The 20503-nt window shown below is 43.3% G+C and overlaps 4 protein-coding genes across 6 annotated transcripts; 3 read left to right on the top strand and 1 right to left on the bottom strand.

Moving 5' to 3' along the window:
* Positions 1-2741: 2741 nt before the first annotated feature.
* Positions 2742-14144, bottom strand: LOC132255670 (sodium- and chloride-dependent glycine transporter 1). Of its 3 annotated transcripts, XM_059751783.1 has the most exons (12): positions 14041-14144; positions 9334-9885; positions 9080-9269; positions 7061-7342; positions 6615-6768; positions 6118-6250; positions 5822-6060; positions 5525-5762; positions 5341-5469; positions 5075-5284; positions 4839-5012; positions 2742-4781 (listed from the first exon to the last, which is right to left on the bottom strand). In XM_059751783.1, the coding sequence occupies exons 2-12, from the start codon at positions 9397-9399 to the stop codon at positions 4611-4613; spliced, it is 1986 nt and encodes a 661-aa protein (XP_059607766.1). In that variant the 5' UTR covers positions 9400-9885; positions 14041-14144; the 3' UTR covers positions 2742-4610. The 3 variants fall into 3 exon arrangements, with proteins under 3 accessions (XP_059607766.1, XP_059607764.1, XP_059607765.1); XM_059751781.1 differs by having other exon boundaries at positions 2742-5012; XM_059751782.1 differs by lacking the exon at positions 14041-14144 and adding an exon at positions 13713-13765 and having other exon boundaries at positions 2742-5012.
* Positions 14145-15022: 878 nt separating this feature from the next.
* On the top strand, positions 15023-15498 carry LOC132255994 (integumentary mucin C.1-like). The gene is made up of 2 exons (XM_059752171.1): positions 15023-15206; positions 15269-15498. The coding sequence occupies exons 1-2, from the start codon at positions 15023-15025 to the stop codon at positions 15496-15498; spliced, it is 414 nt and encodes a 137-aa protein (XP_059608154.1).
* A 396-nt stretch (positions 15499-15894) lies between these two features.
* LOC132255388 (ankyrin repeat, SAM and basic leucine zipper domain-containing protein 1) lies at positions 15895-18302 on the top strand. Its single transcript, XM_059751393.1, has 3 exons — positions 15895-16040; positions 16103-17260; positions 17584-18302. Exons 1-3 carry the CDS (start codon positions 15969-15971, stop codon positions 17728-17730), a joined length of 1377 nt encoding a protein of 458 aa, XP_059607376.1. The 5' UTR covers positions 15895-15968; the 3' UTR covers positions 17731-18302.
* Positions 17740-20491, top strand: LOC132255389 (uncharacterized). Its single transcript, XM_059751395.1, has 3 exons — positions 17740-18013; positions 19515-19994; positions 20141-20491. The coding sequence occupies exons 1-3, from the start codon at positions 17965-17967 to the stop codon at positions 20464-20466; spliced, it is 855 nt and encodes a 284-aa protein (XP_059607378.1). The 5' UTR covers positions 17740-17964; the 3' UTR covers positions 20467-20491.
* The last annotated feature ends 12 nt before the right edge of the window (positions 20492-20503 follow it).

Genomic DNA, 20503 nt, shown 5'->3' with positions numbered 1-20503 from the left:
ATTGAAATGACCTCCAGTTGCTAATTCATCTTGTGTCTATCTCAAAATGATGTTATTTGGGTTTTATTGGAAAACAATATTCTTACATATGGCTTCATTTCTTGAATATTCATGTCAATACAGTGGAAAAATCACAGGGCTTAATGTCACGTAACATTATGTATCTCTTGTTACAACTCTATCGCCAGCGCTGGATTTATAGCCTTTGGGATGCTCATCATACTTTTGAGCATAAATTAGACACCCAAGCATAGGGGCTTCTTGGCATTCAGCGCGATGGGTGAGTCGCGGATTTGAATATTCAAATTCGCAACGATTCTGAAATTTTGTGCCACAATGTTGTCCAGTACCACCGAATGGGTAAGAAAATGACGACGATGCCATAACATTATGCATTCAAATTTCCCTCCTGCACTATGGAGCCAAACAATAATGAGTTATGCAAAGTATAATTGCACACTTGCTTGGTGTTAGATAAAGTGTAGAGAAAAAATATAGCGATCATGCCTCATTTTCGCGCCAAAGGCGGAATTGTGATACTCCAATTTGTCTTCAAGACTGTTTCGCTGGCGCGCAAGTTTAATGGCTCACGAGGAGTCTCATTATCGCGCCCGCACATAACAAAGAAAAGAATGCGCGCGCGCGCATGATTTTCGTGTCTAGGAACAAGAAGAAGAAGAAAAAAAAGCGCGCGCGCGAAGAAGAAATTGGAGAAATGGGTTATTCAGCTCATAATTTCATCGTAATTACCCCATTTCATAATCACATCCAATGCGCTTAGATGCACTGCGCAAAAGTCCACTTCCGCCGAACCTGAGAACATGACTTTCTTCGCCCATTGTTGGTGGGCTCTTTCTGTACGGCAGAAAAAAGTAAAAGTGATGGGCTCGGCGGTTTCATTAGCTCTTAGCGCGCGCGGTATTATGACATTCAGTCAGACCGTTTTCGGCATCCCACTTTCTGGGACGCCATCCGAACGACCTTGACGATGTTGGGCCAACAAAGTGAGACAAAGAGATCTCTTGCTGGCCATTTCGAAAGTAAGCCATCGAGCCGCTTTCTTGCCATTTGCCCAAACAAACTCTGCCAGATCAAAGCCCATTCATTGATGCTCGCGATGGGAAGCTGAAGAGCTGAATAAAGCGCACGCAGTCAGTATAATATTGTAAAATCTCTAAAGCATTGATTGGCTTTTGGAAAACTGAGCTTTTGTGGGCAATTTGGGGATTTCACGTAGCTAAAATTCAATCAAAATTCACTGTTTTGCTACCTAAATAGAGATAGTGTGGGTCGATCCAATATGGCGGCTTTTGTGATGGCGTCACAGGCTAATACTAGATATTTCTAACTCAAGCGCCTCGAAATATATCTTAGACGCAAGAGATAAATGAAATTAAAACTTTGGAATCTCTTTAAGCGCTGAATTCGTATTTCAAATGATAATTTCTAGGGTCGACGAAGACCTAAAAGCCTATAGAAGAAAAGCCTATAAAAGCCTAAAGAAGTAAAACTTTTAATACCAGTTCTTGTATAGCAATATGATTTTTCTATAGGAATTTTCAATAAGAATTTTCTTAGGATTAATAGCGAGAAGCTGAAGTGTTTCAGCTCCAATTTCGGGACTTGTTGTTTCCTTATGTAACCCAAGAGGGCTGGCAAAGCGAGTTAGCGATAGACTTTGGAGCAAGTGAAGCGGAATAATGAGCATTAATTGGCTCTCATTTGAATAATTTTCACATTCAGAGGCAATTTCGCAATGTTTTCTCTCTCTTTTTTTTACAATCGATAGGACAAATCGCCTTAAAGACATTCTTTGGCTTTTTTTTCCTGAGAGCAATAATACGTCCTAATGACACCCTATTAGGCGGCACATTATCGAAAATTGTGGTGATTTGGCGTGATTTGTGTGGCTGATCGCAGTATTTTCGGGCAAAAGTCTAGTTTCTGCTGGAGGAAGACACACTTTGGCGATAGCCTTATTGACTCTGGCGGCACAACACTTTGTTGATTGCTATCTTTACCATCGCACAAAAGTAATTATGATGATTATTGGTAATTCACTTGAGTAGCTAATCTGCAGCCAGACAAATCAAATGGAGATCAATCAGTTTGGGTTTGCGGAAGAGCAGCAAGGTCACGAATTGCCAATCTTCTTCCTCTTCGCGCTTTAATCTCGCGTGAGTGCTTCCTTCTGCCCATCGCGCAGCCTTTTGTCATTCCTTTTATCTCTTCGTCAGTCGCGGCTCAACCTTGCTTGTGTTGCCACAACACGCGCCACTTTGTCAATCAAAGTCCAGCACCGCGAGAAATATACATTATGAGCTTTTCTTCACTGTCTGATTCGCTGTCTGGCTCGAGAGGATGCGAATGATCCACTTTTGCGCCTCAAAACAGCCGCATTTTATCCGCATGATCACTAATTCTTCTTCAATTACAACTTGAAGTCCTTAAGCAGGACTAGAGATTCAGCAGTTCATGCTTAAGTTGCAAAAGCTTCAAGTAAACTAATGAATGCCAGTGGAAATCTCTCTTCTATTTTTAGCAGTGTCGCTTGAGAGCTTTTAAAAGCTGTTTTTCTTTGCTCAATGCGAAGGTTTGTGTCAATACTTTTAGCACAGAAATACTCTTTTGGCCAACGCGCTTCTGAGAGTTGGGGAAAGATGGGAAAATTCACTCATGCGAAGAGAAGTCCATTAAGGAATTCCTCGGCAAGTTATGCAAAAAATCCACTCATTCTTTCATACTCTTTATTTACTATATATATTACACAGTTTTTTGTCATCTCTGGACACGATAAATACACTTTTTTTTTTTGCTGTTTATGGAACAACTATAGACATTCTTTATGGGATTTCTGAGAGTTATCTTAGGATTAGAACATTCATCTGCTCAATAGTTATTGGATAAAATTTACTCACATATTGTTCAAAGGGTTTATTCTCGCCGATTCTTGGACGATTTGCAGTCACACTTTGGCTGCATTAAAAAATAAGTCAGTTCTCAATGGTTCTTTAAACGCTATTTTCTTCACACCAAGTCTCCATAAAATCTATTAAGCTCATCTAATTTCAACAAATTTTCCAAACATATAATTTGGCTAATATTTTTTTCTCTCTCTCTCTCTTTTCTTCTAACACACTTTCCAAAATACTCTTTTTTTCTCTCTTTCAAATTCCTTTTATTGTCTAATAAAATATACTTCTCACCTCATAAATGATATTTTTCATCATTTTTCATCATTCAGTGAATTTCAGGAAAAGTTTTCTATAAAATATGTTTTTTTTTTGTGAAAAAATATCTTCTTCAAAATACAAATTCGAATATCAAAAAATACACTGTACAGTTTGGCATTGAATAATTAGATAAAATTGTAGAAAGAAATATGATAAATTTCATTCAATATGTTTTCAACTCACTGTTATGATAATTTCTTGATATCAATTGACTGGTTGTGCCTTGAACAACTCTGACAAAAATCCTACTAAATTGATATTCCAATTTACATGCGCCCTGTTGCCGAATTTCAACAATATTTATATATAATGTTCTCTTCAATTTGAATAATTTCGAAATTATAGAAATTTTGCGTTTCTTTTTCTCTCTCTGTACAATCAAATTTCCGCTAAACTTGTTAACATTGACTATTCACGTCATAAGATTCTAATTTGTCCTCCCTTATTTGCCAATTGTCTGTTAAACGTTTCACTAATACTGAAAGCATCGAACCTTTCGCCATCACGCGCATTCGCCATTGGAAAGCAAACTGTATGTTTGCTTCTTTCTGAAAAACTACTCACGCAGGTACACTTAAGTTTTTGCAGTTTGGTTGATTCTTTTCTGTGATAATCCAAAGTTAAGGTTGTGTGTATAGTTATATGTAGGCTATTATATGTTGGTTCACAATTGGTACAATTCTCTAACATTGACTCTAAAATCATCCTTTCAGTGAGGAGGATATTAATACTGGGTTGCTATTCTTAGCTCCATCATAACACACAATTGGAGCTGCTGAATGACTCTTTGCCTTAAACTTAAGGTACATCTGGACAAAACACTCATTAGTAAATATATATATGTATATATTCTCTTGTATATGTTAATATTTAAGGTACACATTTCAAAATATAAGACCATGTCATTTCATCTAGAAAGGAAAACTTGGGAAAAATACTATCCCAGTCATAGACATTCAAAAATACACCGAAAAAATACCGCGATGCCAATTCAATTTTTTCTATAAGGAGGAACATTCTATTCCGGTCAGGTTGAAGTTTTTTTTTTTCTTTAATGCGGTTCAGAATTGGGATAGTAAGTTTGAGTCGCTATACTCACGTGTCAAATCGTGTTTTGATTGCACAATATTTAAGCCTATCTAGACGCTGTGACACTCATTAGTTCTTCTTGAAGTGCGCGCGCGGGCGATTTGGTGGGCTGCAATCTGTCTCCTGATCACTCTGGATGAGTGGCTGCTTGCTCGGACTCACGCCAGTGGCGCGCACACCCTTCAGGATGCCCACAGTCACGGGTTCGCACTTCTCCACGAGTGTCACATCTCTCTGGTCGTCATCGTCATTCCTTGCCACGGAGGACGATGGGACCAGAGCTCGTTCTCAGAGCTGCAGTCCCTCGTCCTCATTCTCATTGCCGTCATCGTCAATTGGCATTCCGTTCACAAGCACCACAGTGTTGGCCACGTTCTCATATCTCCGCGAATGGCTGACGAAACACGGATTCCCAGCTGGGCCCCATTCAGGCGTGGGTTTGATCAGCAACTTGATTTTCTTCGGGAGAGAACACATCTCAAGACAGTGAAGCACATAATAAATTGCCTGACTTACCTTAATAAACGTGAGATTGTGTGGAGCTAGGATAATCTGTTGAATGGCATTTAAGATGATCACAAGAATGGGAAGCAGTCCAATGGTCCATCCAATTGCGTCTGCCCACAGAGGATAGACGTAGTGTCCGTAAGAAGCGGGTTTGTACTCAACCCAATTGAAGAACAGGATGAACTGAGCGACAAGAGCATGACAGTAGTCAGCAAACAGTCAAGGAAGTAGACTAGGATACTTACCAAGAGAGCAAGTGGTGTTACAGCCTTCCACATCCAGGACCAGAAGAGAACCCATATTCTCGATCGCTGCCCGATCATGCTCTGGATATCTTCCAGGAAGCGCTCCGAACCATACATCCAGGCGATGAGAATGCACTCTGTGATGGCAATCAGGAGAACTGACCAGTTGGCAGCGTACTTGTCCATCAATTGAAGCCAAAACATGCCACTCTAGAGGCAAAGACGAGTTAATTGCACACCTAGCTTACTCAAACTTACCACCTTACATTTGTAGTAAATCCTAGACCGCCCAAGTATCCGACGATGGACACAGAGAGAACCACCCAGATTTTGTATTTACGCAATTTGGGAAACTTATCGAGAATCGCAGTTGTCACAGTTTCCATCAAAGCGAACTGGAAGCACAAGTTCAGTTATTATCGGTTTTAGTGTTTGAAAATAAGTTCAAACCTGAGAATCCAATCCTAGAGTGAGAAGCATGACGAAGAAGAGAATAGACCAGACCGGAGACAATGGAAGACGTGTCACGACTTCGGGATAGACGATAAATGCCAGACCCGCTCCTTGATCGACCACATCCTTCACGTCCACGTGCAGCTCGTGCGCCAGGAAGCCGATGATGGAGAATATGACGAGACCAGCGAAGAAAGATGTTGTAATGTTGGAAAACGCCACAATCATCGAGTCTCTGCATGAAGTCAATAAAGTTAGGATCTCAATTGGGATTTTGAACACTATGTTTCATACTTGTAGCAGTTGTTGTTGTACTTGTTGTAGGACGACAGAGTTATTAGGCCGCCCCAGGACGGACTCAGGGCGAAGAAGATCTGCACCGCCGCATCGCCCCACACCTGAGCATTCCAGAGCTGATTCCAGTCTGGCGTCAGGTAGAACTTGATGCCTTCCATCGCACCTGGCAAAGTTACGCCGCGCACGAACAGTATCACGAGCACGATGTACGGAAAGAGTGCAGTGAAGTAGACGACCTGCGAGGCGATTCGGCATTTAGTGGGGGTGAAAAACACACCCTAACCCTTAATCACCTTTCCCGATGATTGAACACCTTTGCAGAGGCAGAGAAAGACAATGATCCAGGCGACAAGGAGGGCCAGAGCGAGACTGAGCTTGATGTTTCCAGTCTCCTCGATGCCATTAGACAGTCCCAGCACGTAGTTTCTGAGGGGATGGAGAATCCCTTACTGAACATTTTACGACATAAATTAACACGTTCAGTGAATTTTCAATTAAATTCCTGATGATGGAGTGTTTTTTGAGTGATGGAGTGAGAAATTTCACTGTTTTCTCTGTGTTGAAAGTCAAATTTCTGAACGTCATTTGCGAACATGATGGAAAAATACATGAAATATGACAAAAGTTTAAGCAGAATGTTATTATGTGTATGCATTAAACGTCTTAAGCAGAATGGGCGGGGCGTTAGCGTGGGCGTGGCTTCCAAAGATTAAAATAACCTTACATTTGTGCTAAATATGATTGAAATTAGAGAAAATCTGACAAAATCTGCAATTTAAGCAGTGCTTACGTGAAATACTCTTCAGCTGGTGGTCTTTTGGGCATCTCAAGGGCCAATTTGGTGATATTTAGCTCCTTCAGCATGGAATTATTGTAGCAATTCCTCAAATAGTATGTTCCATTAATGGCCTCACAGAAGTCTGCTTCTGCGTATGAAAAGCAATCTGAAATGGCATAATAAATACATCCATTTGTGCATTATTCTGGCTGGAGAGAAAGTATACATCTGCGGAGAATTTTGCTGTCATCTGCAGTGGTGAATTGATGAAGGACACACTGCAGTGTCGCAGTGAGAATTTAATTTGCAAGAACGGCATGCATAAGTAATGGCATGAAAGGGAAACAATTTCCCATACGATAGACTCGACTCGAGTTCTCTTTTGATCAAGTTTAGATGGAGAAATACTGAGTGCGGGGGTTTCATTGAATTGAGAGACAAGGCGAAAATGCACTCACACTTTGTGCTCCACTCGGGCTCGCAGCTCTGCCACGGAAGGTTGCTGGTCGTGACGGAGGCCGTCATGTAGAAGATGGTCCAGCAGATGATGACGTTGTAGTACAGCATCACCACAAACGACACGATGATCATGCCACTGCCCAGGCCGGCCAGGAGTGGACAGAAGCGCTTGTAGATGGCCACCGGCCCCAGAGCGGCAAACTGACCGAAGGACAGCTCCATGAACATCAGCGGTAGACCCGCGATGACCAGCATTATGCAGAAGGGGATGAGGAAAGCGCCTGCGGTTCAGGTGTAAATTCGAATTTGCAATGCATGTTCAATTATCGGAGCCATATCGGGTGGCATGGAAAACCCCTCAAATTCCCTCAGCCTTGGCCATAGCGTAATTTACTTACAACTGTGCTCTGATCGATTAAATCACGCCTCTGGCCAAAGTGATAAATCAAAAAGTTTCGCCACACAGGGTGAAACTTTATCGAGTTACAGCGCCTTTAACCACACAACGATGTAACTCGTGGGAAATGCACAACGCAAGACTGCCTCTAACAAGGTTAGGAAGTTCCAGGGAAAATCCATGTGTTTCTCTACACACTACTTTGTGGGATAAAGCAAAAACTCCGCCCACTCAAATGCTCCGCCCATTAAGATCAAATTGCCAACAATATTGCAGACACTCTGGATTTCCTTCTGCATAAGGCTAAAAATAATCGCACTAAAAGTTACCTAACAACTTGGTGAAGAGTCTCTGGAGTTTTTCTCGAGAATTGGTGCGCATAAAAATTTTCCACTCCAATTTTCTGTCGTCGTTACAGCAAAATGCTCTCACTGGAGCGCATATTTTAGTGTCAGCACGCACGTGGTGGATTCGCCACGGATGTCAATGGAAAAAGGGTTGATGTGGTGTGCGGAGAGGGTTAAACATCCCCTAATTGGAGGTTCTTATGATTTTAATTACACAAGAGGAGCGCTAATCTCGAGCTTAAAATGCCAAAAGCGGCAAGTGAAGATGGTCGACAGCTCTTGAGTGTGTGAATTAAACATGATATATTGTGAATCAATTCTCGTAATCTCATGAAAGACACACACACACTTGGCACTCCTTTCAGCATTTTACACTCAATGGAAATTACACCACATTCCATTCCCTCAGTTTCCCTGCGATTTTCACTGCTCATGGGCGTCGTGATGCGGGATGTGATTGATGTGGTGTGACTCACATTGGGTGGATTATAGCTTAGAATGTGTAACATAAAAAATGTATGAAGTGCGAGAAGGTGGAAAATATATCAGTTGATAAAATTCCATCACATCCTCCGAGACTCGCACAAGCATAGCTTTCGTGAGAGAATGAAGATTCGCACACGGAAATCAATACGATTGCCTTTGTCATGCAAATGGGATGTGCTTCAATTTGGCATCCAGAAGTGCCCCTTATCTGCTCAACGGATTATGAAAATTTGCAATTTCAAGTAAAATGGTTGCGATGTACTTGAATTGAGACGTCATTTTGTAGGCAAAATCATCTGACGAGGTGGAATGAATGCTGAGAGCTTTTGTAGCAATGTTTCGCTTTTATGATGCAGAAATGTGCTATTTTTGTGCATTTGAGAAAAATTCTAGCTGATAACTGACGAACTATGTGCTCTGCATTGCAATTGATTGTCAGAATGGGCGGGGCATTTGTGGGGGTGTGGCTTTTAGAGTAATACACAACCGTAAGAATGTGTGAATTTATCTTACATAATAATTTCTTGACTACTTTTCCTCGATATATTCATGGTACAAATTGCATTATGTTTGAAAGTTCTCAGTGAAATTCTCTTCGAATATTGCGAGAGTTCACAGTGAAATGTCTTGAGACACAAGAGCAGAAATCGAATTACACATTAATTAAAGGAGCTCCTGAACTTTCCGCCCCATAATGATACATTTAAGGACAATTATTGAGGGAAATTCCCACGGCTTGTAAGTTGCTTTTGTGGGTGGAAAAGTGGGTGAATGAGGCGCATACTCACCGCCGCCGTTATTGTAGGCCAAGTAGGGAAATCTCCACACATTTCCCAGTCCCACTGAGTAACCGAGGAGTGAGAGGAGAAAATCGAATCTTCCCGTCCAATTTCCGCGTTCTGGAAATGTATCTGCATTGCCTCCGTCTGCACTCGACAGCGGCACTTTCGAGCTCACAGCGGGAAATTTTCCGTGCTCCTAAAAGGTTTTGGATCCTTTGATAGTTTTCTCGGCGACAGAGTTGCACACAAAATTCACTTACCTCCCAGTCCAAGTCGACATCTGTCATTGCCTCCCTCTGGCTCTCCCTCCTCGACGTTTTCGCCATAATTTGCTCCTTTCCCACAAAAGACTTTATAGAGTTTTTTTTTTCTATGGTAGCACCTTTCGAAATTATTAATTGATCTCCCGCCCACTTGAGCACCGTAAAAACACGCGCAAAAAGCTCTATTCCAATGGATAAATTACTTTTCGCGTTAACTCTTTATTCCTATCCAATTTTACCCTTCCGTCGCGCCCATTATTCTCAACTATCTTCACCCGCGCAAGCACCAAACTTTCGATATTCTCGTTTTCATCACACAAGCACGAATGCCACGCCAATTTACATCCACAGGGGTGATATTTAACACATAATTCTCTCATGCTTGGATGCTAATTGAGCTGAAGATGCATTGCTGAATAGTCTTTTCTCAGTCTCACTGAAGCACTTTTGGTTCATTCGACAGTTTTTTCTTCTTCTCCTGATTACCAGCATAGAGAAAAGCAGCAAGAAAGCGAATCCTCATTCGAATTGCATGGTAGCTGAGGAAACCTGCAAAAGGAAAATGCAATTTCACTTCACATGAGTCTCAATTATAGCAAATGTGCGATATTGGCATTGACTTTGGCCACCCATTCGCTTCCACTCTGATGACAGATTAACACATCGCAGCTGATGGCCAAGAGGAAATTGATTCATTTGAGCCGGAGATTTCTCTTTCAGGATTGCAACCTCTAAGGCTGCACATTAATTTTCAATAGGAATCTCTATTTTATTTTTAGAAGTGTTGAAAGTCCTTTAGAAACCTTTTTTCAAGGCCTAGAATCGGGGAGAAAATTCTCCTAATAACATTTCTGACGCCCTAAAGTGTTATTTGGGAGTTTGTGTGCGAGCTTAGAACGATTTTCTATTGTTTCCTGTCTCCAAAGATTCCGAATAGCGCGATCTTGATTGCTTGAAAATACTTTACAAGGCCAAGGGATATTTTGCGAAGGAAATTATGCTGAAATTGCCCTATATTATGGAAAAATACAGACTTGATGAAACTCCATAACATGTATTTTAACATGAGAATAATTATCAAGGAACGGCGCGAATTTTCCGCGAATTGCGGAATTCCCGCCCATTCAATAGCCCCGCCCAGATTTATGATTCCATAGAATTTCCATCTTCAGATAAATAAGCAAAGCACAGACGATGTTTTCCTTTTTTTCTCACAATATTTTCCTCCAAATCAAGACTCAACAGTAAATCATACGAGTCGTAAAATCTTCAAGAGAAACTCCGGGTCAATTTAAAGAATGTCCACGGCACTTTCTCGCGCTGTTTGTTTACTATTCATCCCGACGGGAAAACAAGGCGAATGAAGGGCCGCAAAGGTGCACCATAATATTAACATCATTGACGCAGTGACGCAGTTTTATTGTTAGCATTTTTCATCGCGCGCCAACACAGTTCAAGTCGTGGAGAATTGTTGTGACTCGCCGAGAACAATGTGGAGAAGTCTAACGATTAATCTCTGACAGCATTCTTTTTCCATCCCTTGCTTCGCGGGGGTGAGTTTTGCCGGTGAAAGGGAAAGTGGAATTGGCACAAAAGTAGGTCAGTGTGGAAATTTATATGCCTGATAATTTGCTAGCAATTAAATTGAAATTAATTAAAACTTCCACTCGAATTTCCACTTGCTTTTCCCACACGGGAATATTCATTTCATAGCCAAACTGTGAGCACTTTATATTCATGGTGAGTCCTTTTCATGGCTCAAACGCTTGGCGATTATGTGGCATTTCGTCCTGTGCACTATATTGAGGACCTCTATTGGGGTTTGCTCGACCATTTATCTCTGGAATTAATGTGTGGACTTCGGACATTGTAAGCTCTCGGCTTGCTTCAAAGTGCTTCTGGTCATTTAACTTCCTGTTTTACCTCGAAATTCTCAGAAATACATCAATGGACAAGAGGATGCTGAGCCCACACATAGGGGAAATCCAGATGTTTGACTTCCCAGGAAAGACAAAATGGAAATTTCTTAGTTTCCTTGTGGTGAAATTCCAGGAAATTGTGGACTTTGAGTACCACTTAAATCAGTAAATTTAGCTCAAATCGTTTCACAATGATTTTTAATCATTTCAATACAGAATTCAAATGATAATTTAGGTTCGAAACAGTAATATTTATTTTTTTTTATAGTTAATTTGAGTTTTATTGACTTAAAACCGACTAAAAACTAACCAAAATCTGACTTAAATCTTAATTATCTAGATTTTCAGATATTATTTTATACTTTTTTGAAATTTCCAGTGTTTATTTAATACTGAAGATATGAAACTGAGTGTTTTCAGTAAATCTCAATTATAATCGTTTCAATTCAAAATTTTCAGCTGCCAAGTATGATAAAATGAGGTTATGTTTGACTTTAGCTCTGATTTTACCGCTCATTTTGTAGAATCGTGAATTTTATCAAGAGCAAAAGCGCAATTCTCGTAATTGCTTTTCCAATAAAGAAATCTTCATTGCAAAAATGCAGTTCTGTTAATTATTTCCATGTTAAAAAGTAACTTCAAACACCTCGACTAGCACAGTGTGTCTTTGGCGCGCCAACGCAAAGTTTCCCCGTTCAATCTCTGTGCGAGCTTTTTTCGGTAGATTTATGGGCCGTTCCTCGAACTCTCGGCAAATGACCGAAAGTGTGGGATTGTGCAAACAATCCACCCGGACGTTCCATCCATCTCATATTTGGCAACACGGCAAAAGATGTCTGCTCAGCGCTGTGCGTGATCAAATACGCGAATGACGCGAATGAGACTCAATTAGGGCGAAATGTTTAGTCAACGAGACGGATAATTAGACACTGCTCCTTGGCAAATGCACAGCATTTGCTGGGAAATGGAGACTTCCTTGCATGACCCAGATTTCACGCTGTGTGTATTTAACTAATAAAAGCACATAATGCGCGTCGCACAACAAAAGGAGCTCATATTGAATATGCACAACGTTGCATGGCAATAACTGTGTTTGTGGCTTTTAAGAGGCTTTTCCCCGTGGAATGCACTTCAAAAGGTCCATTCATTGCTGTCCTGCGATGCGACAACATCGCTATGAAATCCACAGAATCAATTCAGCACATTCAGCATTATTTTAGAAATGTTTTTGAATTTTTCTGCAACCCTGGAACATTATAATTGCACTCAAGGTGATGTTTGCCAGGATTATGGTTTCCCGCAGTGTTTCCCGGGCAACGACAGAGGGACAATTGCAGCTTCAGGAGATGAAATGTGAAATTCATTTGAATTTCCAGGAACCAAAGTTTCTCTCAAATTGCTGCCAGAGTCAACATGAGATTCAATATCAAAAGCTCTGATATGAAACAGTAGTCAAATCAGATTGCCGGGTCATCTGGATGAGTTCTCAAGGCTTATCAGTGATAAAACCTTGCAACTCTCAATGCCAAGAGGCACCTTTGCTGGCGGGATCAAAGCGGAGAATTTGATCAGGGACGCGCGGTGTGTTTATCCGCACAGATTCACGAGTGCAACCGCGACATTGCCGACCTTGCGCCCCCTCCCCCGAGAGTTCGTGGGGCGGCGCACGCGCGCCGCCGGAAGCCAGGCTGATTCATGGCAAAATCCACAGCTTCCGGATGATGTGAATTGTCGCGCGCGCGAAAATAAATCCATGCAAAAATATTGTCTTTGCAATCAGTGCCAATTTACGCCATCAAAGAGAAGCTCGTGTTTGTCTTACCTTGCGCGGCGCCTAAGATTAGAGGGAATGCCAGCCGAGGGGCGCACAAGTGGGCAAATGAGAAACTAGAATGAGGTTTTTTGCTGGAAAATTCTTATATTGACGTCTTCTTATATCCGAAACAGATATTTAATTCACGAAAATTTGTTTGTTGTCACTTTGGTAAAAGGGCTGAGGCTAAATCTTTCGGTTAAGTCCATAATATAGAATTTCGTAACGTATAGAAGATTAAAAACATGGTAGATTTTATCCTAAAAACTACAGAAAATTACTAAAAAATTATAATGCATTGCTATGCAAAAGGTGGAGAAATTCAACTAATGATTGATTTAATGTTTTAAAATAAAGCATTTTCAAATAAAACAATAAAAATTACTTTGTTATAGTCTACAAGTTTTTAAAGTCTTGACTTATTTTTCTCTCTTTGGGATTAAAAAGCCTATAAAAGTACAAAAAATATTGATTGAACGAGTTTGAAAAATGTTTTTGACAAACCCAAATCCAATTTTGTGTTACGAAAAATTATCTTATGAATTCTGTAACTTAGAAAATATATTTTTGAGGTTATATGAGATAATTCAAAGATCTTTTAACTTAAAAACCTTGTTAAGAACGCTTTGGAGTCACTCGAATACCTTTTACGGCCTCTTCATTTTGCGACAAATCTCAACTTGAGCATGAATTTTGTGAAGATTTGAGTAACAATTGGAGCCCAAAAGGATCACAATCACTGAAAATTGCCACTTGTGCGCCCCTCACTGTTTGCCCATAGCGTTGAAAATCGAAAGGGAATCGAGAGTGGCTGCAAAAGGAGGCTCACTTAGTCTCTTCCAGACGAACTGACATCCCAATAACTGGGAGATTTCATTGCTGACCTACTTCCTCGGCCTCTCCATGCCCCTCCCACTCACTCTTGGCCACACTCGCCGCCTGGGAAGGGCGTCCGTATGTGCTGACACTCACCACTCGCGGGGGCGCCGCGCTTCGCTGGCCATTGGCACACTCGCGAATCGCCCACGCCGCGGATTGCCGCTGATCTTCAGGCCCACTTGTTCACTGCGGAGCGCAGACGGGCGCCGGACTGCAGTCGAGATGTGCTTGCGAACGGACTGCCATGACTCGGAGAACTGACGAGGCGTGAGCCTGGAAAAGTCTCAATGAGTGAGAGCGGCTTTCCTCCCTGAGAGACCGAGAGAGAATCGCCAGCTTTCGAGGGGTGTTTGGAGCGTGGAGCTCGACTTAGCCAAGACATAGGCAGCTCAGAAGGGTGCGAAATTAGTACAAGAACACTGAGAAAAACCATCTGCATCGTATGTGACATACAGATGCATTTTGGAAATACCGGATATGCTATATTCCTTGCTGAAATTCATTTCTGCAAAGCTGCGTTGGACTGTTAACACTAGAAAGCGCTGAGCATGCATTTCACTCTAACGAGTTGGTCAGTCTGACCAATGCATAAAGATTTTATAATCAGAAGAATTTATATAAACGAGTGATTTACCACGAATTAACATGACTTTTCTCTACTTGATCTAGTCTCAACTAATAGAATATTATTAGCAATGACAATCTTATTTTTCGCGTTAGCGTTATGAATTAGTCAGACTGGCCACCCTGTTCGAAAGGAATTTATGTCCAGCTCGTGTCCAACGCTTTCTAGTGTTAAGAAAATTGAATAAACATCAAGAAATTAGTCAAGTTCACCAGATAATACGCACGCGAAACACTTCTAATCACTAAAAACAAATAATAAATCTTCACGTGCGCTCCTATTTATATTTATTTGTGTGAAACTCCGCATAAATTTCACAAGGTAAGGTTGTCTCTTACATTTCTTTTAGATAAATAGTGCGCAAAGGAAAGTAATGGCGATATAGAAGTTATATAAAAGATGGGAACAAATAAGAATGGAAATATTGTGTTGTGCGCCGTGTTAGAAAGAATGGCTTCAGTGCTTCCGATCCTCGCTGTGCTGCTCCTGTTTGCTGCCTCGATGTTATCTGAAGAGACTCCTCCAGACGTCGTGAAGGAATCAAAGCATTTAGAATGCATTCCGTTCTTCATTGGTTGTGCTCATTTCAATCGGTTTTGCAAGTTTGGTTACTGTGTTGCTAAGCAGACTGTTGGTAGGACCAACTAGCTTGCTTCGTTTGGAGCAAATAGACTGTATTGACGCATTTTCCTTAAGGTGGCAGCTGTGACTTCAAGACGCCATGCCGCATTGACTTAGCCTGTGTCAACAGTCGATGCAAGCGCATCCGCAAGAAGAATAAGAAGACGATTACGACCACGACACAACCTACGACCTCAACTACAACACCACTGACCACGACCCCAAGTACAACGACATCTACAACTACAACCACTACGACCACCATGACCACCTCCTCAGTGGATGGCCAATGGCCCGGGAGATGAAACCGTAGAGCAAAGTTTTACAACGGCTTCTCATACCAAATTGTTCGTAGTAATGGGAATTTCTTTACAACATTTTATAAAATTTTAGCTTCAATTGACGCAATAAAGCATTTGTCAGAGCGTTTTTTTTTCATGACACATTTTGTGCAGAAAAATGATAAATTCTTGTGTTAAACATTATTTAGAGATCGTTAATAAATATATTCTGGCGTTTATGGTTTTCCCTAGTTTTTCCTTAGCACAGTAAATCATCTGTTTGAGATTTAAGATTCCTAATTTATATTAGCGCCTCAGCCGGTAATCAGATGAATTTGCGTCATTTTTGTGCGCGTCTCATTTTTTGCAGTGTAAAATCACAGTTGGCAGCACTGTTTGCAAATGTCACTTCGTCAGCATTCTAACCGCGCATTTTGGTGAATTTGCTGCACACTTTTCCGGCTGTTCTCTGGCAAAGCACAGCCTCGCGGACGATGGCTTATCAACCGTACGCGGAGTCAGATTACACAGACTCAGATTCCGAGTTTGATTTTGCTTTCCCGAAGGTGAGTAGCCCGCAATTGCTGCGCTTCCGTGCTCACGCACTCACGCACTGTTTGCCTTGCAGTCGACTACGCCGCGGGAGATTCCGGTGAGGAGTGCACGAGATGTGTTCCTGGACGCCCTGGAGACTGCCCTGCGGGATGACGATGTGGAGACAGTACGCCAGAGCCTCGTGAACGAGGAGTTTGCATTAGGCGTGAACGAGACGCTGCCCAGGAGCAACTGGACGGCTCTGCTGCACGCCGCGCACGCGGGCAGCCTCGCGTGTGTGCAACTGCTGGTGGAGGAGAAGGAGGCGGACGTGAGTGTGGACTTTGAGTCCATGACACCCATCCTGCTGGCCTGTGACGCCTTGTCCAGCGACCATGAGGCCGTCCGGAAGATTGTGGAGCTTCTGCTGGCGCGCGGCGCCTCCGCCCAGGCGTCCGACAGATATGGTATCACGCCGCTGATGTACGCCTGCCGCCGCGGGAACGTGGCGCTGGCCGAGATGCTGCTCAGCCGGTGCGATCCTGAGGCGATCGACAGCAACGGCCGCACGGCGCTCTTTCACGCCATCGAGGAGGGCCGGCGCGACGCCGTGGCGCTATTGCTGCGCCACGGCGTGTGCAAGGACGTGGTGGATTTCAAGGGCTTCACCCCGAAGCGCCTGGCCGAGTACTGCGGCCACGCGGAGATCGCTGAGTTGATTCCGCGCGGCCCCGGCACCATCGACATTCCCACGAGCTTCCTCAGCTACTCGCGCATGGAAGACGTCGTGCCCAGCCTTGGCAACTCCGATGTGCCAGCATACTTCCCCGACCTCAAGACCGTCCTCTTCGGCATGGACTGCGAGCAACTGCTGCCGCTGTTCGCACTCAAGCGCGTCAGCCTGGAGCAGTTCCTGGCCGCCGACGACGCGGCGCTGACGGCGTGGGGTGTGCGGCTGCCCTATCTGCGCAAGAAGCTCCTGCACGGCCTGTTCCTCTTCCACCAGCGCCAGTGGGCCAAGCAGAGCGTGCCGCGCTTCGACAAGCACGAGAAAATTGACATGCTGGACGTGTTCCGGATCGCGGCATCGAATCTCAAGCACCTCGTTGTGCTGCAGGCGACCTGTGCGCACATCCGCAACGCCATGGCCATGCAGCTGCAGCCGCCGGCGGAGCAGAAGGTGGCCAGCTGCCGCTACGCACTGCAGCAGCTGATCGAGGCCACTGCCAGCCTGAAGGACAGAGTGTCTTACGTAAGTTCCCTATCTAGGATCTCTAGAATAACAAATTTACTGATCTTAGACTCTTGTGGGATGTTAAGAGGTCTCTAAACACCTGAGGATCTTTGGATTTGTGCAAAATTCTTTGGAATTTTGAACTAAATCTGTTGGGAATTCACTTAATAACCCGTAGAAGTAATTTAAATGACAGACTAAAGCAAGTTTTGTGTGTTTGCTTCACAAGCACCTTTTTCTATGGGCGGAGCATCGAAAGGGGCGTGGTTTAGCGAATATTTACACTTTTGCTTGCCTTGAACATTGCGCAAAGAAGTCGACTAACGCTCTGTGCTTTGCAGGTGCAGTCTTTCAACCCGCGGCCGATCCTGCACATCGATCACGAGGCCGTGCGCAGGAAGCGCGTGAGCGACTCGCGCTGGCGCTATGCGTTGATCTCGCTGGCGGCCGTGATCAGCGTGCTGGCGGTGCAGCGCGTGCGGCAGTAGATGGCGAGCGTCGCGAGCGATCGGACGTGTGCAGATGAAGTGAAGGAGGCGATCTATTAATAGCGTCGCAGATGACCCAAAAGCATCTGCTAAACTTGATCTATTTTTGAGCGGCCGATCTTGTGATCTCTGTGGTGAGTGGCGCAGAGAAGAAGGGACAGTCAGTGCGCGCGTTCACCTTCAGTGACACCACAGGTCGTGTGAGAGGTGAAAGTTTGTGATCTTCCCGCCGAAATGGATAGAATTCTCACCACTTTCTTTGCATTTCTACTTGTGGCCGCAGGTAAAGATAGACAAAAGCGTGCCTTTGGCTGAAATTGAATTTGCTCTGAGTCAATTTATGTTGTGTGTGGCGAAAGGAGGGAGACTTTTTGGCAAAATTTGCGTGGTAAAAGTGAAATTGTCTTAGCTAAAAATATACGCAAACCAAAGTTTGTAGTCAAGTGTTGGCATCAAATGTTGCAGATAAAGCGCGATGCCGTCGTTAAAATCTTCTCAAATATGTGTCAGAGAGAATGCTGTGTAAATATAATGGAGTTTGATGGACTTGAAATATACATTTTGTGAAGTTATCCAGAAGATATTTACTCTTCGGCCGGCTGTTGTGGCTTCCAAAGGGCTCTTTTCGGTCGATATAAACATTGGCGGCGTTGCGAAAGACGCCGAGGATTTGGACATTTGGCAATACAAGCAAGAGATCTTCTTAGATCTTCAGCTAAGCACGTCGAGGGGCGCGTCATTATCACTTCTTGACTGCGCGCTTTCCGATCGCATGAAGAATGATGGAAAATGTTTGTTGCGATACTTGAAATTCAAAGAAAAGAGTTAATTTCGAGCCTTGTTTTGCAATAAATTTGCTAGAATATCGATTTGATAAAATATCCAGATTTTAATGTTTCCTTATCATTTCGATTTTTACTCTAAAAAACAAGTTAAAAATAGTCTTTAAACAGAGAAAAAGATGTAATTCGTGAAGTTTTCATTTCTTATTACTTAAAATCTAACGTTCTCAGAGATCTCAATGATAATTTATATAGAAATTAATCAAATTGCTTGAGTAGATTTCACGTTAAACTTATCAAAAATGTTTTAGTATGTTATAAACACGTCTAATTTTATTATTATGTGCGATCTTAACACAGTTTTTGAACTTAAAACATATGAAGATTAAAAATTGTCACTTTAAGTGATCAATTCAACTATAGACTTGTGAGTGCATTCACGTGGGTAAAAGATTGCCGAATGAATGCCCTTCGGCGTTGATTTATCGTCTATATAAGTGATGCTGTGAAATTCCTAAAATCTCTAATATTCTCAAAGTTATTTCCGTCCCTAAAATCACCCAAAATTCCTCCATATCAACTCGGTGAATTCCTCATTTTGTGGGTTTGTTTGGAAAATGCCCACAAGACTGTCATTGAAATCATTTTTCTCTCTCATCATATCTTCATCATTTGGCGTCCATTTGTCAAACTCGCGCGCTGTCGCAATGTTCCCGCCAAAACTCGCGCTTACGCAATGCGCGTGAGATCATTGCGAGCCGGAAATAAACCAGACGCTGGCCTCAAAAACACCATTCGCCATTCGCTTATTCACCCCACTGAAATGGGTGAAAAATAGTGTGCATTTTTCATGGGAAAGGGGCAATTTTCGTGGACTAATATTGGGTTTCTTGTTGCTTTCTTGTGGCTCTTGCTGAGCCACAAGAAGCCGAAAAGATCCTTTTTTTTCACCCATTTCGAAAGGGTGAAAGTATAATGCGTCGTTGGCGCTTTGTCTTGCAGCCGCGGCGGTGCGAATCAGCGAGCTGCGCGTGCCGGCGACGCATGTGGTCGACGGCGATCCGTTGCTGCTGGACTGCGTGTACGATTTGGCGCCCGAGGAGACGAAGCTGGTGGTGAAGTGGCTGCTGAACGAGCAGGCGATCTACCAGTGGATCCCCGGCTCGCGGCCGTATCCGCTCAACGTGATGCGCAACCGGCTGGACGAGAAGTTCCTCACCGCCGGCGGACCGCAGGCCGAGCACCGGGCGCTGATGGTGGTGTCGCCCACGTGGAACATGACCGGCGAGTACACGTGCATCGTGGACACGTTCCAGTCGCGCGCCATCAAGTCCGCCATGCTGCAGATCGTCGTGCCGCCGGCCGCGCTGACGGTCAGGGAGAAGAAGGAGGCGGAATCGAGCGGCGAAGAGGAGGTGGAAGTGACTTGCGAGGCCGATGACGCGTATCCGGAGCCCCAGCTGTCGCTGCAGTTCAGAAACGGTGAGAATTTGAGCTCTCTTCGCTTTATTCCAAGTCATTCTTAGAAGATTCTCAAGCCAAGAAATGTTACCAAAAGTAGTTTCCATACATAAAAGGAGGCTTAGAATTTCACTCATTCTCCACATTATCTCATGTAATCTGACCAGGTGAAACCATCAGGAGAATCTTCGGCAACGTTAAGCGGAACGACGAAGGATTGTACGATGTTTCCGTTGTTGGAAAAGTCTCCAGAGCGAAGCTTTCCTCGCCAACGCCAGTCGATTGCGTCATGACAATGCCCGGTTCGGACTACACTATGACAAGATCCACAGTCGTCCTGGCCAGTCTCACCACAACGCCAGGCTTTGACGATCTGGGCGGCGAGTTCAGGGAGGAAAACTACGACGACAGGAGTTTCCCATCCTCAAGCACCAGTCTTAAGATGTACAATGTTCTGATGGCCTTTATTTGCTGTTTGTGTCTGTTGTTTTGAACAATAAAGAGTACCTTTTCTTGAAGGAGTGATGCCT

The sequence above is a fragment of the Phlebotomus argentipes genome, unplaced genomic scaffold, assembly GCF_947086385.1.
Source record: "Phlebotomus argentipes unplaced genomic scaffold, Phlebotomus argentipes genome assembly contig_5, whole genome shotgun sequence".
Lineage (NCBI taxonomy): Eukaryota > Metazoa > Arthropoda > Insecta > Diptera > Psychodidae > Phlebotomus > Phlebotomus argentipes.
The sequence above is the reverse complement of the archived record's forward strand: the minus strand, read 5'-3'. Positions and strand labels throughout refer to the sequence as shown.

What these genes read in the sequence shown, in the direction of transcription:
- LOC132255994 (XM_059752171.1), top strand. Translation starts at nt 15,023, where the DNA reads ATGGCTTCAGTGCTTCCGATCCTCGCTGTGCTGCTCCTGTTTGCTGCC. An exon ending in TGTTGCTAAGCAGACTGTTG is followed by an intron (nt 15,207 to 15,268) that starts GTAGGACCAACT and finishes ATTTTCCTTAAG; the next exon opens with GTGGCAGCTGTGACTTCAAG.
- LOC132255670 (XM_059751781.1), bottom strand. Translation starts at nt 9,399, where the DNA reads ATGGCGAAAACGTCGAGGAGGGAGAGCCAGAGGGAGGCAATGACAGAT. An exon ending in CCAGCTGAAGAGTATTTCAC is followed by an intron (nt 6,251 to 6,614) that starts GTAAGCACTGCT and finishes CCATCCCCTCAG; the next exon opens with AAACTACGTGCTGGGACTGT. An exon ending in GTCTAGGATTTACTACAAAT is followed by an intron (nt 5,285 to 5,340) that starts GTAAGGTGGTAA and finishes CTTTGCCTCTAG; the next exon opens with AGTGGCATGTTTTGGCTTCA.
- LOC132255388 (XM_059751393.1), top strand. Translation starts at nt 15,969, where the DNA reads ATGGCTTATCAACCGTACGCGGAGTCAGATTACACAGACTCAGATTCC. An exon ending in TTGATTTTGCTTTCCCGAAG is followed by an intron (nt 16,041 to 16,102) that starts GTGAGTAGCCCG and finishes TTTGCCTTGCAG; the next exon opens with TCGACTACGCCGCGGGAGAT. An exon ending in TGAAGGACAGAGTGTCTTAC is followed by an intron (nt 17,261 to 17,583) that starts GTAAGTTCCCTA and finishes TGTGCTTTGCAG; the next exon opens with GTGCAGTCTTTCAACCCGCG.
- LOC132255389 (XM_059751395.1), top strand. Translation starts at nt 17,965, where the DNA reads ATGGATAGAATTCTCACCACTTTCTTTGCATTTCTACTTGTGGCCGCA. An exon ending in ATTTCTACTTGTGGCCGCAG is followed by an intron (nt 18,014 to 19,514) that starts GTAAAGATAGAC and finishes TTTGTCTTGCAG; the next exon opens with CCGCGGCGGTGCGAATCAGC. An exon ending in GTCGCTGCAGTTCAGAAACG is followed by an intron (nt 19,995 to 20,140) that starts GTGAGAATTTGA and finishes TAATCTGACCAG; the next exon opens with GTGAAACCATCAGGAGAATC.